This window comes from Mytilus trossulus, chromosome 8, assembly GCF_036588685.1.
Source record: "Mytilus trossulus isolate FHL-02 chromosome 8, PNRI_Mtr1.1.1.hap1, whole genome shotgun sequence".
In the NCBI taxonomy this organism is placed as follows: domain Eukaryota; kingdom Metazoa; phylum Mollusca; class Bivalvia; order Mytilida; family Mytilidae; genus Mytilus; species Mytilus trossulus.
The window spans coordinates 3,964,847-3,983,730 of record NC_086380.1 but is presented as its reverse complement, the minus strand read 5'-3'; the positions used below and the strand labels follow the sequence as shown (position 1 = coordinate 3,983,730).

Genomic DNA, 18,884 nt, shown 5'->3' with positions numbered 1-18,884 from the left:
AGTGTGTGGACTGCAAAAACTTCTTTTTCAGCCAAGGGCCGCCATGTTTTCTCGCTTTTTGATTTTGGCGGGTCACATGTAAAATGTTTTTCTGTCTAAAATTCGTAGGAATACTTTTTTAAAAGGTAAAATGTATCACGCCAGTGTTATTATGCAATGTTATGATATGTTCCTGATACAAATAAACGCCAACAGTACAAGTAATTCTTCAAATTGAAGCACAATATAAAAAGACGTCCGTCACCATCCACCACCACACTATCCTGTGTTCATCTAAATATTACTCAAATTCGTATTTCTGTCGTATCCTTGCCAAAGATCACCCTAAATTTAGATATCAAGTTTCGCTTTCCGTTTGACGTTTGTGATTTTTGTGAACGAAAATAAGTAGCAAACATTGCAATGACAACATTTTTTACAAAAGTTAAACAGTTTCCCGATGTTCCTGAGGATGAAAAGATAACACTTGATCCCTTCTTAGAGGCAGCTGAGGGTGCCACTACAATTTTTGGTAAATATTCATAAAGTCATGACGTGTCCCATATCTTTTCCAAGCTAGCTAATTTAGGGTTTATTACTATTGAACTTAATCGGACATAATATTTATATTTCTGTAAAAAAGATAAGGAATACAAAAATTAAAGAATTGAAAAAGTCATGATGATCCCTTCTTCTCTGAGCTAGATAATAACATGCGTACATGAATGATCATGAATAATATGAGGCAGGAATTACCTATGAATGGGGACGAAGTCTATGATTTTTTTTTAAATCAACAATGTTAAAAAGAGAAACAGAAATACCTTAACGTTTCCGATTTCGGTTCTGTTGTTAGGGATTTTAGTTGTGACGTTACTTAAGTTATGACGTCATATTCAATTGTTCTATTACTGTGGATTCATTATTATTCGTTGGATACCAATTTTCGCAGATTTCGTGGGCATAGTCAAACGACGAAATTAAATATTCAACGAATGATAATTTTTCCTTAGGTTTGTATGCAGATTTCAGCAAAACCATGAAATTAAATATCCACGAATATGCAAGTTCTTCTCAATCCACGAGAATTGGTACCCACGAAAATAAATGAATCCACAGTATTCAAAAACAGAAGATGTGGTATGCAAATGGTATGCTTGCCAATAAGACAACTCTTAACAAGATACCAAATGACACAAAAATTAACAGCTTTAGGTCACTTATAGGCTTTCAACAATGAACTATAACAATGAGCATAGCTCATGTTCCAAGTTTATTTATAGAATTAATAAGTTAACTGGATTGTATCTTAATTTCTATGCACCTTAAACAACATCTCCTTAAATTGAGGATGTGCTATCTGTGTTTCATGTGTATCCAGAAATGATTAAGATATGGAGACTAACAATTTCATGGTTTTTAAATTCAACTGTGTTAAATGTATTGAAGTGAGTTGTAATACAAGCTCATCATGCTCATTCAGTCCTGTAACATGTAACAAAAGAAGTCTGTTTTTGTTTCAGATTTACTTGGAGTTGCCTTCAAACCTGTAAAAAGTGACATAACAGGCAATATATCAGTAAGTTTGTTGATTTCTGCCAATCTATATGTATAGATATATATATATGTGATATCATTCTGAAGTATGTGTTACTAGCTGACTATGATAGCTGTAGATTAAACTTATGCAGGTGTAATTTCATTAAAAACATGTTAGGGGGGATAAAAACACATCAATATCTGGAATTTTAAAACTTAGCAAGTGCAAGAACCATTAATTGTACTTTTCCTAAATTAAACCCTTTATAGGGAAAATGCAACCAATTTTCATGATAATAACCTATAGTTATGCATACAAAATTCCAATACTTCAGTTTTTCAGAGATTTTCGACCGTCAAATCAAAATTGAAGGTGGCAACTATTCAACTACAGTACTGTTATTCCAATTTTAATGCATTACAAAAAGAAAAAAATCCGATAAAACTTGAAATATGTCTAAATTTGACAAAAAGAAAAAAATCCGTGAAACTTCATGAATGATTTTGGCACAAAGGCGTAATGGCTAAACGTGACGTCATACAAATGAAATCTTACAAACTGGAGTTTATTACATTACCTGTACGCTTCAAATTCAGATAAAATTACAATACAATGGCGAATTCGAGGTAGGTGTTGTTTTCATTACGATTATATAGTAGTAATCGACCATTCGTTGATTCAATCAATTCGAAATGGCCGGTCCCTCCTCAGTTACGCCTGGTCAACTGTGGATTTGACGGCAACTTTTAGCCAATGAAAAAATTTGTTACATCCAAATTGCATTAGAAACATGTATAGCAGTTTGGCAAACACCAATTTTGATCAGTTGAGGAGCTTAATTTTCCTTTTACAACACAACATAACATAATAACATTTAGCTGACTGTACAGAGTTATCTCCCTGTAGTGTTAGGTACCACCTTAAGATTGAGAAAACCCTGAATGGAAGGACTAGGGTGTTAGTACTTAAATGTGTACAGCTAAATTGTAAAGAAAAAGTAATGGTGTTTTATTAATCACACGTACGTCTGCATTAAATAATTATGCATATTTTTTTATCATTCCTGAATTTTTATTTTATCATGTTCTCATTTGCCTGTGCTGGGTCATGGTTAACAGTTATTTTTAGCATGCTATTTCAAATCTTTTTTTGTATAGAAATTAAGGAAAAGACAAGCTGAGGACAAAGACAAATTTCCAACATTAAACGCTATTCTACAAGATGAAAAAGACAACAAAACTTCAAAAGAAGGTCAGATTGGTGCACTGTGGCTTAATAGGTACAGTATATTAAAATCTTTCCTGATGATAGCACTAATGTTTATCTACATTAAACAAAATAACTTCTGTAAGATGAAATCAACTGAGTGCCTTTTTACCACTCATCTAGTTACAATTCTGTGCAAAAGTCTTTTGCATTTTGAACTTTTCCTGAATTTAAAGCATATACACTTATACATTGTGGTTTGTTAAAAATTACTTAAAACAATAGAAATTTAACCAATTGCCATTGTTGTTGTTTTAAATTTTTGTGTGATTTGAACAGTAAAATTATCCACAGTTATGTAGATTCTATAAAGGAAAATTATGAAAGCTTAGAACATATTGAATGGTAAACTTTTGAACCAAGAAATAGCTTAATAAAACATATAAGTACACTTTGATTTTTTTATTTTCGTAGGTTCCAAATTATGTGGATTAAGGAAAAAATATAATTTTCATGTAAATTTGATTTCCTGGTTTACCAAAGTTGTTTATATAAAGGTGGTACCTAACACTACAGGGAGATAATATAATGTAACTCTGTAAAATCAGCTAAATGTTTTAATTACATTGTGCTGTCAAGGGAATATTAAGCTTCTCAATGATCAAAATAAGTGTTTGTCAAACTGCTATATAACCAGTGTAATTTTTCTGATAAAACGGTTGGTTCAAATTTTTTCAAATTTTTATATTTTTGTCAAAGGGTCAAAGTAAATACTTTGTCAAAATTTTAAGAAAATTAAACGAGCCAAATTAATTTTAGTTGAAGTGTTGGGTACCACCTTAAGTTTGTTTCTTTTTTTGCTTAGTAAAGAAAAAAAATTGAAAGTTATTTATATTGTGTTTCAGGGCCTTGTTTTTTATACAACAGCTCCTGGTACATTTGATTGACAGTTTGAGAAAGGAACCAGATGAGACAAAGTTCCGTCCTATTATTTTGAAAGCTTATGAAGAAACACTTAAACCATTCCATGGCATGATTGTAAAAGCAGTCTTTTCTGTAAGTTAATAAAATAAAAATAAGAAGATGTGGTATGATTGCAAATGAGGCAACTCTCCACCAGAGACATCATGATGTATAAATAAACAGATTGTGTAATCATACGTTTTTTTATTGAGTTAAGTCTGCCAATTGATATTTTATCGTGACTTTTTCTATGTTGTGATGTTATGCTATTGTTTCAGAAAAAGGGAGAAGGTTTGGATCCATTAAAACGTTAAATCCCGCTGCAAATGTTTGCACCTGTCCTAAGTCAGGAATCTGATGTACAGTAGTTGTTGTTTGTTTATGTAATATATATGTGTTTCTCATTTCTCGTTTTGTTTATATAGATTAGTTCATTGGTTTTACACTAGTAATTTGGGGGCCCTTTATAGCTTTTTGTTTGGTGTGAGCCAAGGCTCTGTGTTGAAGGCGGTACTTTAACCTATAATGGTTTACTTTTTAAATTGTTATTTGGATGGAGAGTTGTCTCTTTGGCACTCACACCACATCTTCCTATATCTAGATATAGGTAACTATACAACCTTCAACATTGAGTTAAGTCAAAACCGCATAGTAAGCTGTATAAATATATGTTGGACAACTTGTATAGAAAATTAGGAAGTCTCATTATCTTGAGAGGTCTTGGTAAATGGTTTACAACTACTTTGGGTTCATTTTATTATTATGTTGGTATAAGTCTTCATGGATGCAGAAAAAATTGTCAATTTCCTGTTTTACATTATTTGACACAGTGAAAGTAACTAAATTATTTTATTTTGACTAGTATTTAATTACTTGAAATCATCATTAATGGGTATCTCATGAATACCAATGAATCCACAATATACATGAATACATCACTAAATTTTTCATAGTTATGATGACTTTAAGAATCTCTTGTCATGGAACTAATTATTTACAGGAATATTGATTTTTCCTCAATCCACAAAAAAAGTATCAACAAAAACAAAATTGAGCAAATATTAAAGAGAGCAACAACAAAAAATTAAGCACAAAAGAAAACAGTGCTAAAAAAAAATTAAGCAACTAAAAATTGAGCTTGAAAGAAAGCAACCAAAAATTGAGCATGAAAGTAAACAACCAACAATTGAGAATGCAAGAAAGAAAGCAACCAGAATTTGAGCATGAAAGTAAGCCACCAGAAATTGAGCATGAAAGTAAGTAACCAGAAATTGAGCATGAAAGTAAGCCACCAGAAATTGAGCATGAAAGAAAGCAACCAACGATTAAGTATGCATGAAAGAAAGCAACCAGAAATTGAGCATGAAAGTAAGCAACCAAATATTCAGCATGAAAGTAAGAAACCAACAATTAAGTATGCATGAAAAAAAGTAACCAGAAATTGAGCATGAAAGTAAGCAACCAACAATTAAGCATGACAGAAAGCAACCAGAAATTGAGCATGAAAGCAAGCAACCAAAAATTTAGCATGAAAGTAAGCAACCAACAATTAGGTAAGCATGAAAGCAAGCAACCAGAATTTGAGCATGAAAGTAAGTGACCAACAATTGAGCATGCATGAAAGAAAACAACCAAAAATTTAAATATAAAGTTTAAATAGAATGTTATCAATGGTAATATCATTTACATGATTCTTTAATATTTTAGACTGTTTCAAGAGCAGCACCCTACAGACCTGATTTGATGAAATTACTAGCTCTCAATGAAGAAGGGAAAGATGAACAAGTGAGTTGTCTCCCCCTCATCTATATAAAATCTTTAGTTTAAGATTACAGAAGTCTCCCCCTAATCTATATCTGTCTGTTTAATGTATCAAATTACAGTTGTCTAAGTTTTCATGGATTTTTTTAGTACACATGTACCAAAAAGTTAAAATTTCAACTAATTATGAATTATCTATGAAAATACATGCACACTTTGGCAAAACCACAAAATTAAACATACACAATAATGCAAATTTTCCTCAATCCACGAAAATTGATTGATCCTCATTATTTGGAAAGTGTTTTTCTACTAAGTTTAGCTCTTTATCAGATCTGAAGGCAAAATGCATGTAAGACTTTAAAATTTTAGTTTTTATAAGCCTGTAAAAATTTTGACAGTACGTATTATGGTATACAAATGTCCCGTGTCTGTCTGTCCGGCTCAAACATGTCGCACTGTAACTTGAGAATGACTTATCAAAATTTCATGAAACTTTATATAGTTGTTTCTTATGATGGTCAAATGATCTGTATATTTTTTTATGAAAATAAGACTAAAATTTTTTGAGTTACTGCACTTTGTAACTTAAACAGGTTTTTTTTTCACATGTCGCACTGTATCTCAAAAACGATTTTTTATTATTGCTTAAAACTTTACACACTTCTTAGTTATATTAATCTTAAGATTTGTTTACTTTTTGGTAATGATTCAAAATTTAATTTTTAAGTTATCGAATATTTTGTAAAAAAACAAAGATGGGGTGTTTCACATGTCCCGTCGTATCTCAAAAACAATTTATGGTTATTGCTTTAAACTGTCATAGAAACTTTTTGTGATTATTGTATAAAACTTCCACATAAGGCGAAGGGAGTATCATGCACTCATGGCACAGCTGTTAATTAAAAAAATACCTTACATTTATAAATAGTACCAAAGGAACCAGAATTATAATTTAGTAGATTCTTCAATAGAAAATAAATCTTGTATTTTTGTTAATGTTTTAAATATATTGCTGTAGTACATGTAGTACATGTAAATATATACATTATTCTTTTTTTATTTAATGGGATATTTTGAATGTCCTGGCAATTTAGTCTTTTTGTGCTGATGCAGTGTTTGTATAGCACAAGGGGCCTTGTTGGCTGAGCGGTCTAAATAGTCAAACTACTGTATCACTAGCCAGTCACCACTGAGGTTGTGAGTTAGAATTCCACACTTGGCAGGTGCACTCCACTCCAATCTGAATTTACTTGGATTTCCTACCAAAAGTTGGTGGTTCCCTCTAAACAAGAAGTACGCAAAAGTTTAGAAAGTAGCATTAAACACTAATCAATCAATCAGTTATAGAACACTTCAATCAATCAATTATTCTTTGAAGATGACATTAAGCCATTTTTTATCCAATTTCAGGTAATTGCAGATATGGAATCCTACTTAATAAATTTGAAGAAAAATAATGATGCAGTTATTAAAATAATTAAAGATCTTGGACTCTATGCAGATGTAAAAGTGTAGAAGAGACATGGCTTGGTTAGTGGAAGACTCAGTGAATTTTGGACACGACAAGATTTTAAAGATTGTAATTCACCAGTCTGTTAGAACTATCTATGGATGGGAATGGGAAACAGATTTAATAGGGCTATTCTGATTCTAATTCAAAAACAAAATGTATTCAGGGGATTGAAAGGCATTTTTATCAGCATCATTACCCACTCAATTGTAATTGAGAATCATAGTGCAATAAAGTGTGAAAAGTCATGGAGTATTTGTTAATGATAGAAAAATGCTAAACTTCAGGGATGCATTCAACTTCAGGATGTTACTTGGGGGCCACTTCAATACTTAAATGATAGGGGTGACGCTGAGTTTCTGTTAACTCACCCTTTTCATAAAATCTAGATTTTGAAAATGTATACTGGTACCTTTTAATATTGCCTAGGTATAAATGTTACCTTTTCCCGTATTGTTTGGGTTATGTATTAAAAGTGGATACATTTATTGATAAAATCACAGCCAGATTGAAAAACATCAACAAAGATGATAGAAGAAAAAAAGTTTTTTGAACTTTTTTGACCTTTCTGATAGTTTTCTCGACCTTTTCACATATTTTCAAGCTTGAAAAGGTGACCTATTCCAGCGGCACATCCTATCACCTTGTATATAGGAAGTAGACCCCTGAGGGATGTTATCTACCGGTATTTGGGGATAACCAATTTGTATGGATTTCTGTGATTGAAGAAACTGTGAACTAAAATTCTATGTAAATCACTTATTTCAAATAACTATGAAAGGGAAGAAAAGGTTAATTGATCTCAGAAAGTAATTGTTGACCTATGTCACAAATTATTTTTTTCATGTGAAAAGGATTTTTAACTTTCTTGTCTCTATTATATTTATCTTTTTGTAATTTATATTTATATACATATTTAAAAATGTTTTAACCAAATATTTTCCATGAATAATTCATAAAGTTAGATCTATTAGTAAGACCTATTTTGTTTGAAATATGAACGACCAGCACATTCTTGTTTTTTCTTTGTTTGGTCTGACTATATAAGATTGTTATATATAGTCCAGTCAATCTAGCATAAATTTGACCCCAACCCGAAAGTAATTGCAACAGAAGTTTTTTAAGTTTTAATCTTTAGTATTATACCCCAAATATACACAGAAAAAAGTCCCATAAAATCTAACTTCAGGAAGATTAAAAAAAATCACCATTTAAAATTCCTATGGAGATTTGCATTGAAAAGGGAGATAACTCTTGCAAAAAAGGCAGAACTATCAATAAAAATTGATACAAAATTATTACTCTACTGCTTCTATTCATCAGAATGTATTGATTCTTGATACTTTAGCTGTCTTTAGAGTATATCAAACAACTGGAAAGGTGTTTTCTTATCTTTTATCAAGCTATAATCTAGATTTTGTAATTCATTAGTTAACCATTTGTTGAATTTTTCAACATGTTAAGGTAAAGAATCTCAAATTTAGTTAAAATAATTAAGCATATGTTGTTCTTTTTGTGGTTAAAAGTTTCTTTAGATAAGTAAGTTGCTGCAAAAATATAATATACAGATATAAACAATACCAAATTTTCACATTGTTTTTTTCTAAATGGTCACAAACCTTCAAATTTGCAATTTCTTTAATGGAAAATGCACGAAAAAAATAAAACTACCCATAACACTTCCGTTTTGTACATTTCATGAGCAGAAGATTTTATAGTTAAGTCAAATACTTACTCATAACCCCATCAAAGTATCATACTTTACATAAATTTCAAGAAAAACAACCAAAAACTGACCAAAAAAGACTCATTTTTGCAAGAGTTATCTCCCCTTCCAATGTTAATTTCCATAGGAAATTAAAAATGCTGAATTTTTACTTTTCCTCAAGTTAGATTTTATGGGACTTTTTTCTGTGTATATAAAGGGCATAAAGCTATAGATTAGAACTAAAACATTTTCTGTTGCAATTAGTTTGAGGTTAAATCTTAGATTGACTGGACTAATACTGGGGTATGTTTATTCTAGTGCTCCCTAAAAGGTATTCTTATAGATATTCCAAAAAGATTTTTTAAATAGAGCTTAAACAGTTGTATGGGTGATACCATTAACATCAGATAATATATTTTAATAAGATGATAAAAATTGAATTAAAAAGGATATACTGTGCAATATAAAATGTTGTGATATTTTACCTGCATTTAAAGAGCTGTCCCTGCCAAAATAACCAAAATATTAATACTATTGCATAAAGTTTAATTTTCATTTAGAAATTCCACTAACTCATGACTATATGCCAAATGACTCAAGTCAAGCACAATTGCTCTTAGTTTTGATAATAACAGTGATAATTCCAAAGTTATTTTTTACCTCAAGCACTTTGGTTTGTTTCATTTAAATGAAAAACATATCAAATACTCATGAGTTATCAGAATGAAAATTCTGCTTTTCAGGACTTTTGTACATTCCATGGTAATCATGTCCATCTTCTCATTATTTATTTAGATCTGTTAGTGCTTTTAGATCTCACTATTTATAGTCATATTTTATTGTTTAAAATGGCATAATTGTGAAAAGGGATGTTTCAAAATGACATTTAAGGACAAAGACTCAACTTAAAATATATTTAAAAAAATGCTTTTTATTTCTACAAAATAAATGCAAGAGTATAACCACAAATTTGGTAGTTATAGTTGGTGTAATATTTGTTTATTACTGCTTAAATTCTGAAAATCTGTGAACAATTTCAAAATGTGAAAGTTAATGTTACACAGAATAAGTATGACCATTAATCATAATACTGCTGTACTATATTTTGAAAATGCTTTAACATGTTTTTTTTTGAATAATATATTATAGCTCTATAGCTGTTTGGGAGGTAAAAAATGTACAAAAAAAATCATGGTATTTTTTTTTATAGAAATTTCTTTGTGTGGTGTTTATGCATATTATGTATAGACGTGTAAACCTATTGTTTTTTACATACTAAGCTTTATTTTATATCATTTACAACATAATTTATATGATCAGATAATGATATAAGATGTGTATCAGTGGCAGATCCAGACATTTAAAAAAGGGGGGGGGGGTTCCAACTATATGTCCCCATTCAAATGCATTGATTGTCCAAAAAAGGGGGCAGTTCCAACCCCGGAACCCTCCACCTGAATCTGCTTAAGAAATAATTCTTTCATGCCATGCTCTTTGCTCATTTTAACATGGGTAGGCATTATATTTGTTAATATCTTAATACCGAGCGTTAGCGAGGTATTAAATGTTTACAAATAGATAGAATTATTTCGATTCTAATAGGAATATTTTGAACTTTGTTCTTCGAAGCGGACCTATAGTAGACGCTCGAAACGTCGCCATTTTGATTGATGAACAAAAATGTTATAGAAAAATCAACAGTTTATTAATAAAAAAAGAACAGAAAAATTGTAACTTACTTTTAGAATGTTTTTATTTAATTTTCTAGCGAGCAACACCAACAAAAATGTCCATTTGTATCTCTGATGTTGTTTAAAAATTCATCCGACGTTGCAATTTCAATTGTGACGTCAATCACGTGCAGCCCATGTTCTATTCGATTTAGAACATGGCTTTGTACCCAAAGCTAAAGTAGCACGTCATATTAGAATACTGTATATTTGTATAAGGTCTAACAAATATCATGATTTTAATCCTTTAACATTCTCTACCATTCCAATATTGAATATTTTATTAAAAACTGTATGGTTGGATTTTGTATGATATAGCCATAAACAAATATATATATTTTTGTATGTTAATTTCCTGTTTCAGAATCAAATGCATTGTGGGTAATATTTTTTAAAGCATACACTAAATCATTGTGTTTCACCAAGGATTTGTATAGTTCTAACTATACAAATCCTTGGTTTCACTGACAACCTCCTTAACAATAGAAGTATGATTTGATTTTACTTGTGTCTAATCCATTTTGGTTTAATTCAGCAAATACAATATTTTTTAACTAAATTAAACAATAGAAATACAACTATTTATGTGACTTGATTAGTTTCATATTGTGACATGAACAATAGAATAACCCATAGTTCTATAGATTCTGAAACTGGAGAAATGATACATGTAATAATATGTGGGTACTGGGTAGTGGTATAAGGTGTTTTCTTGCACGGGTTTAAAGTTGTTATATTGCTTTTCTGTTATTGTTGAATTTTATTTTTAACCTGTCAAACACAGTATGTATTATGGTATACAAATGTCTGTCAGTTCCTCTGTTTCTCCATATGTCTTTCTGTCAACACTCCCTAAAAATTCTCAGATTTGTTTTAACCATTTTTCATGTAATATTTACACACTATTATTATAAAGGGATGAGTTCTCCCTTTTGATTTTGTTGTTATGGGACCTGAACCAATTGAATTTTTCATATACCACACACTGACTCCAATGTACCTGAATTGATTTCCTCAAAACTTTATTACTGTAGAGATTGATAAAAAGAAGCTCAATTTTATATTTTTAATCTAAAAACAGTAATGGAATTTTCTAAAGTCATATTTGACAAAATATTTATACACCTTTGAGTATCAGATTCTTGTGCATCATTTTCACACAGAGTCATTTTATTTTCTTCTGATTAAATAGCTTCTAAATATCCGATTCTATTTTTGCATTAATTTCCATTTGCACAGGACATAGGTATTGTGTGCTCTTTGGGCTTTGCTTGCTATCTTGCATTATGACTCTTTGAAATGTCTCTCACCAAGACAACTTAAATTTAAATCTTTTTATACCATTTGTTGATTTAACTGTTATTAAGTACTTTGGATGTTGAGGGAGTATGTGTAGCACCACAACAGATGCATTCATGTTGATTTTATTTCATAATCCTATCAATAAAATTGACGGTACTAATTTTCTTGCACCAAGTGATACTATAGCTAAATTTAATAATATGCAATCTGAATAAATTAACTTAGTTATTATTGATGATCTAAATTTTTTCTGATGATGTTACACAAATATAAAAATGTTTGTTTCTTAATATATACAAAACAAGGCAGCTAAAAATAAACCTGCTGGAAATTGTAGGACTGAAATAATTTGATATTTGGATACGTATTTTTTATGCAGAAATGCACTTATACCTAGTAATTGTATTAGAAAACTGTTATTACTTCTGTGGATTTATTTATTTTCGTGGATACCAATTTTCTTGAATAAGGGAAAAGTTGAATTTTCGTGGATATTTGATTCCTTGGTTTTGAAAAAGTCTGTATCAATGACAATAGAAGATTTGAAGGCATAAAACTTTGCTCAGTGCTCAGAGCACAAAAACCATGCTCAAAACTTGAAATCCAGCAATTTGATTGGTTGATTTTCGAGTCTGAGTACATAAATCATGCTCGAAAGTTTTATGACCGTGAGGCCAGTTATTTGTTGAGCTTTTAATTTTAACCAAGGAAATCCACAAAAATTGGTATCCAACAACTGATGAATTCACAGTTTTTTTATTTAAAATTGTTTACACCAGTAGATTAATCATGTTATCATATTAAACTTATTTGTTATCATGTAGAATACACTGCTGTTTCTGTGCCTTGCTTATATTATTGATTTAGTATATGTTAAATAAAAATTCTTACACTGATTCAGTATTTTACTTCTGAACATGCATGAAATAGTTGCTACTGAATGTTAAGCCACCAACAGTCAATCAATCAAACCTACAAGTTATTCAAATTAAATGATATCTATACTATTAAACGAGAAGACCTCATTTTTGGTGTCGCTTCTCTTCTTTCCACAATAAATTAATCAACACGCCTATGTGTCCTATAGGTACAGTGCATAGTCGCATTTGTCATCCATTCATATGATTATTCAGATTGAGTTATTTTGGGAGGAAAACGAGAAAAAAGGCATCCGGATATTGTCACGTCATTGGACGAAATTTTAAGTCCGATTAGACTTCCAGTTTGCGTTTTTCTGTATATTGTATTTTAGGAATTCTATCTGTTATCATTTTCAAGTTTACTATCCACGGCGGTCACATAGTTTATTAAATAGAGAGGGTCTGTATACTATATCAATGACCACCATGGATCGATTAGTAAACTTAAAATTGAAAGTAAATACACTATATTTATATAGTAATGAATGTTCATAATATACAGATAAGCGCTACAATTATTCAAGTGAACTTTTGATACCTTTTCTAAAATTCTCCAGTTATTAAATCTTTTACAAAATTCATTGATTACAAAAAAAGAAGATGTGGTATGATAGCCATGTTGAGACAACTCTCCACAAGAGACCAAAATGACACAGAAATTAACAACTATAGGTCACCGTACGACCTTCAACAAGGAGCAAAGTCCATACCGCATACTTAGCTTTAGGGTGCCACCATTTGATTTTTTTTTAAAAAAAAAACAGGATGAGACACTTGCTAAAAAAAAAAGTCAGAACGACAATTTAGGTAAAAATAGTCAGGATAAACTAATAAAAAAAAGGCAGAGCCGAACAGAGTGAAAAATAAAAAGGCAGGACAGAGATTAGAGCTGAAAAAGCTAGAACAAAATTTTTCATCCTAGCCCCCCCCCCCCTTTCCCCCCTAAAAATCAAACTATAGCTCCCTTAAAAGGCCCCGAACTGACAATTAAGGTAACAAAATCCAAACCAGTAAACTAGCGACCTTATTCATGTACAAAAAATGAACGAAAAACAAATATGTAACACATAAACAAACGACAACCACTGAATTACTGAGGCTCGTTACTTAAATGTTCATAACATACTCAATGTATTATGTTCATATTGAAATTGATAGAAAACCAAAAATTGGGAATTTTGGAAATAAAGGAGGAGGGATATAAAAAAACATTTTCCTGTCCTCAATAACCTATGACTTATGATACTTTTGCTCAAATTCCCCACTAAATGTATAATGTTCATATTGAAATTGATAGAAAACCAAAATTGGGAATTTTGGTAATAAAAAAAAAACACATTCTCCTGTCCCCAATAACCTTTGACTTATGATACTTTTGCTGAAATTATCCAGTCATTCAATATTTTACATAATTCTTCCAACAACACTTTACATAATTTCAATGACGCTCTGAATTCCCGCGATTTCGCGGGTGTGTTCTAGTAAGGAGTAAAATCTGTTGACTCAAGTGAGCCTTTGGGTCTTAAAATTATCCATAAGCATTTTAGTTGAGTTTATACTACAGTGTTAGGGACCTCTGTGACAGAGCGGTCTAAGTAGTCTAAATGTTGTATCACTAGCCAGTCAACACTGAGGTTGTTGAGATACAACCCCACACTTAGCAGGTGTGTTTTGAATCCAATCTTGATTGACTAGGATTGTCAGTTTTTCTACCAAAGGTTTGTGGTTCTCTCCTTGCACTCCAGTTTCCTCTACCAATTAAAGATGACTGCCATGAAACAGCACAATAGAGCTGAAAGTGTTGTTAAACAATATAACTTACAGTATTTATTCAAATTTTCTCTGTATAACTAAATTTGTTCAAAATTATTTTACAGAAGTATATAGCCCCACGAAGGCTAAAACAACTATAAACCAGGTGCTCCCCAGGGTGCAGCTTTATAACACCCCAGTGGTCTAACCCTGTACATTTGGGGCAAATTTTGTCACAATATTCAAGCTTGTTCGTGTCTGAATTTGGATTGAGATCAAATTTTTGACATAATATAGTTTTTTGTCACAAAATTAATGTGGTCTGACAATTCGAAATTTGAAAAATATTTAAAAAAAAAGGAATCCCTTAAAAAATGGTATCCCCCCAACTTTTTGAAACCCCCTTGGAGCAATAACTCTTGAAGTCAGTCCCATGCTTTTAGTAGTTTGTAGTATTGAACCTTGTAGTATAACTTCAGCAAGATCCATACACTTAAACACAAGCTATTGTCATGATTGTTTGGAAATTAAATGCATGCTTCTTTTTGGTCCCTAATTCCTACATATTTTGGGCAATTAACCCAAAACTTAACCCTACCATTCCCTTTGTTATATGGTACGTTGTGGTACAATTTCAGAGAGTTCCATACAATTACTCCCAATATATTGTGTGGAAACTACAAAAGTGCTTGTTTTGGCACCTTTTTGGCCCTTAATTCCTAAACTTTGGCCCTAGAATCCCGAATCAAAACCTTCTGCTTGTGGTTTTAAACATAACAATATAATTTCAGAGCAATTGAAATACTTGTACATTATGCTATTATCCTGACACTAGAAAAATGCTTGTTTTGGGCCCCTAATTTTTAGCTCACCTGGCCCGAAGGGCCAAGTGACCTTTTCTCATCACTTGGCGTCCGTCGTCCGTCGTCCGTCGTCGTCGTCGTTAACTTTTACAAAAATCTTCTTCTCTGAAACTACTGGGCCAAATTAAACCAAACTTGGCTACAATCATCATTGGTGTATCTAGTTTAAAAAATGTGTGGCGTGACCCGCCAAACCAACCAAGGTGGCCGCCATGGCTAAAAATAGATCATAGGGGTAAAATGCAGTTTTTGGCTTGTAACTCAAAAACCAAAGCATTTAGAGCAAATCTGACATGGGGTAATATTGTTTATCAGGTCAAGATCTAACTGCCCTGAAACTTTCAGATGAATTAGACAACCCGTTGTTGGGTTGCTGCCCCTGAATTGGTAATTTTAGGAATTTTTTTCTGTTTTTGGTTATTATCTTGAATATAATTATAGATAGAGATAAACTGTAAACAGCAATAAGGTTCAGCAAAGTAAGATTTACAAATAAGTCAACATGACCAAAATGGTCAATTGACCCCAAGGAGTTATTGTCCTTTATTGTCAATTTTAAACAATTTTCATAAAATTTGTAAATTTTTACTACAGGTAACATTTTCCACAGAAACTACTGGGCCAAGTTCATTATAGATAGTGATAATTGTAAGCAGCAAGAATGTTCAATAAAGTAAGATGTACAACATATAACCATCACCAACACATGATTTTGTCATGAATCCATCTGCTTCCTTTGTTTAATATCCACATAGACCAAGGTGAGCGACACAGGCTCTTTAGAGCCTCTAGTTAAACAGTTGTGACCATCATCCCTAAAATCACTCCCAACCTTCCTTTTGTGGTATTGAACCTTCTGAAAAAATTGACTATTGAACCATGAAAATGAGGTCAAAGTCGGATTAAATCTGTCAGACTGACAATTGTACACCTTACAATATTTCACAACACAACATATATAGTTGTTCTACAGCTTACAGTATTGAGAGAAGGACCTACTCATGCAAGTTTAATATTGACCACTGAGAAGTATACACGTTGCAAGGAATCATATACCAATTATATGTAAATTTATCATATTTCTCATAGCAAGTGAGAACTTCACATGACATAGAAAAAAATGTTACCAAGTAGTTGCTGAACCATGAAAATGATGTCAAGGACAATACAAACATGAATTCTGGAAACCTTCTATCATAGCTTTATACAATTGGTTTATGCCGCCTCCAGATAGTACTCCCCATGTTTAGCCTACTTAAATGTTTGTTGAAGACAAGACACAAACTAACTTGTTTTAAAGTTAAAAAAAAGTATCTTTGTTTTACTAGTGAAGCTCTTAATCATGATAATGACATTGCAAAAGTTATTGAGAGAAAGATTCCAAACTTGAAACAAATGTTAATGCACAGAAAATATTGTTTCAACATATGGATAAAGTTAAAATCAGAAAAACACCACACTAAACATACAACAGCAAATATTTTGTCATCATACAAATTAGGTGAAAGACAAAATATATCTAGATTCTTCCAAAAGAACATATATCAATTTCCTCTTATTATACTAATAGAAAATTCAAATCCTACCGATGATAAAAAGTTTGTTTTTTATCTGGGTCAACTGAAGTCCATGTCATCTATTAATAAGTATTTACTGATTAGGTGAATCAGGATCATATATATATCTATTTTAGATTAGATATTCTTATCACCAGGGGGTGTACCTGGACATTTGATATTGAAGAAGCAACACAAGAGAACTAAAATTTAGTCATAACAACACTTGAAGGTATTTATTTAAGATATATTAAATATTGTATTTAATGACTTGTTAGGTATAAACTGCAAAGAGGTGTATAATGGACCCAATAGATCCAGTACTACATTTAGTTAGCATACCAAGAATAGAGACCCTTCACCACAATGAAATCTATCACACAGTGTAGAATGGTAACAAACTTAACAGATGGTTTGTAACGTTTCAGACAGTATTTAAGATATTTTTGATTCTGTATACTGTTCCAATATGTATTTTGCAGGAATGAATAATTAGTATATAATCTTATCTACTGTGTATTTTAAAATGGAAACTACACCATTGGTTTCTTATTGCTTGGCCGGTTGTCCAGTTATTTAAGAGTGAAGCTGTTTGAAAAAGCCATTAGTGGAACCAAAGAATAAAATGCTTGCCGAGTACAGCCTGTAACCTCAGTAGGTGTAGAGGTCAAACCCTGAACAGTTGGTGCAAGTTTGGACACAATATTCAAGCTTGATACTGATACAAATTTTGACATAATATAGGTTTCTAACACAAAATAAATCTGGTGAAACATCTTAAAATTTTTGAATGGGTTAAAATATTTGTATGTATTTTCAATTGGATTCCTTGCTATTGGGCAATAATGTGCTATTGCACAATACTGTGATATTGTGCAATATTGTGCTCCTGCCCAATGCTGTACTATTGGGCAATACTATGCAATTGAAGATTTCTTTCTATTGTGCATGTCTTGCGATTGGATAGTTTATGCTATTTCATAAAACTATGCAATCGATGATGTCTTCTTATTGGGCAGTATTGTGCTATTGCGCAATACTGTACATTTGGATATTTCTTGCTATTGCAAAATACTGCACAATTAAAGATGTCTTGCTATTGCACAATAATATGCAATTGATGATTTCTTGCTATTATGCAATACTGTACATTTGGATATTTCTTGCTATTGCAAAATACTGCACAATTAAAGATGTCTTGCTATTGCACAATAATATGCAATTGATGATTTCTTGCTATTATGCAATACTGTGCAATTGAAGATTTCTGGATATTGGGCCGTATTGTGCTATTGGGCAATACTGTACATTTGGATATTTTTTGCTATTGCAAAAGACTACGCAATTAAAGATTTCTTGCTATTGTACAATACTGTACTATTGATGATTTCTTGCTATTATGCAATACTGTGCAATTTGAGATTTCTGGATAATGGGCTGTATTGTACTATTGAGCAATACTGTATATTTGGATATTTCTTGCTATTGCAAAATACGGTGCAATTAAAGATTTCTTGCTATTGTACAATACTGTGCAATTGAAAAATTCGTGCTATTGTGCAATACTGTACAAAAGACTCACGAAATACTGTGCTATAGAACAATACTATATGCAATTGAAGATTTCCTGCTATTGCACAATACTTCATATACTAATTTACACATCATGTCATATCAGTATGTTTTGCTTCTATATATAAATCAGAAATAATCGATGTAAAAGAGGAAAATTTTAAGAAAAAAAAAAGAAAAAAAATATGAAATAAAAGTCTCCCCTCCAACAAATATTTGTTCATCCCCCCTTTAAGTAATTGCCCACAATTGTCTGGAAACTATAAAATTGCATGTTTTTTTTCCCTTATTCCTGAACCGTTAGGGCAATAACCCTTAACACCTATATCAGCCTTACCCTTGTGACATGGAACCTTGTGGTACAATTTAAGACAGATCCATATATACACTTGCACACAAGTTATTTCCTGAAAACTAGAAAAATGCTTATTTTGGCCCCTTTTCAGTCCTTTATTTTTATCTGTTTGGACCATTACCCCTAAAATCAATCTCAAACTTTCTTTTGTAGTGTCAAACTTT

General features: G+C 31.4%; 1 protein-coding gene across 1 annotated transcript; it reads left to right on the top strand.

Moving 5' to 3' along the window:
- The first annotated feature begins 353 nt into the window (after positions 1-353).
- On the top strand, positions 354-7,469 carry LOC134681590 (glycolipid transfer protein-like). The gene is made up of 6 exons (XM_063541239.1): positions 354-511; positions 1,503-1,558; positions 2,677-2,798; positions 3,631-3,781; positions 5,396-5,473; positions 6,863-7,469. The coding sequence occupies exons 1-6, from the start codon at positions 403-405 to the stop codon at positions 6,965-6,967; spliced, it is 621 nt and encodes a 206-aa protein (XP_063397309.1). The 5' UTR covers positions 354-402; the 3' UTR covers positions 6,968-7,469.
- Positions 7,470-18,884: the final 11,415 nt, after the last annotated feature.